Source organism: Egretta garzetta, unplaced genomic scaffold (assembly GCF_000687185.1).
Source record: "Egretta garzetta isolate BGI_Z169 unplaced genomic scaffold, ASM68718v1 scaffold2136, whole genome shotgun sequence".
NCBI classification, from domain to species: Eukaryota; Metazoa; Chordata; class Aves; order Pelecaniformes; family Ardeidae; genus Egretta; species Egretta garzetta.
Window position 1 is genome coordinate 1,832 of NW_009259937.1, and position 668 is coordinate 2,499.

General features: G+C 66.3%; 1 protein-coding gene across 1 annotated transcript in view; it reads left to right on the forward strand.

Moving 5' to 3' along the window:
• Window positions 1-372, forward strand: part of LOC104127483 (coatomer subunit zeta-1-like) — a gene marked incomplete at both ends in the record, with an annotated part of 543 nt that extends 171 nt beyond the window's left edge. The window contains one exon of the mRNA XM_035895679.1: window positions 237-372. Within this exon, the coding sequence (XP_035751572.1) occupies window positions 237-372 (136 nt within the window). The remainder of the gene's footprint in view (window positions 1-236) is intronic.
• Window positions 373-668: the final 296 nt, after the last annotated feature.

The following is a 668-nucleotide window of genomic DNA, read 5'->3' on the forward strand; positions in this document are numbered from 1 at the left end:
TGTCGGCCGTCTCGCCTGCCTCCTCGACACCCTCGGCCACCTCTTGCGGTGAGTCCCTGGGGCCACCCAGCCCTGAACCCATGTGCCTCAGGTGGGGAAACTGAGGCAGGGGGCAGCTGTCACCCCAGGTGACACCTGAGCTGGTGTGAACCCCCCCCATCCCCTAACGCCCTGGGTGGGATGGGGCCAGTGCTGCTTTGGGATGGCAGGGGTCTGGGTCCCAGCACCTTGCACAGGACCCCAGGCCGTCACCCAGAGTGGGTACAGTGACGTCTCCCACCCACTCGCCCACAGGAAGGAGGTGGAGAAGCGCTGGCTGCTGGACAACATGGAGGGGCTGTTCCTAGTGGTGGATGAGATCGTGGACAGGGGGTGAGCTCCTGCTGGCAGGGACGGAGGGGGAGAAGCAGCCTGCAGCACTGGGGGTTGCAGGGACAGTGGGTGGCATCGTCCCCCTGGACACCGGGAAGGGGCTGGCCCTGACTCTGGCCCCGTCTCAGGGTGCCGAGGGGGAGCTGGGCATCTCAGTTTGCCAACATTGCAGCAGGCTTGAGCCTTTGTCAGGGCATCCTGGAGCTTTGCACAGGGAGGGAAACTGAGGCACAGGGCAGTGGCAGTGATGCCCGGTGGGGTGCAGCCAGGGTCGGGAGGGAGCTGTGCCGGCAGGG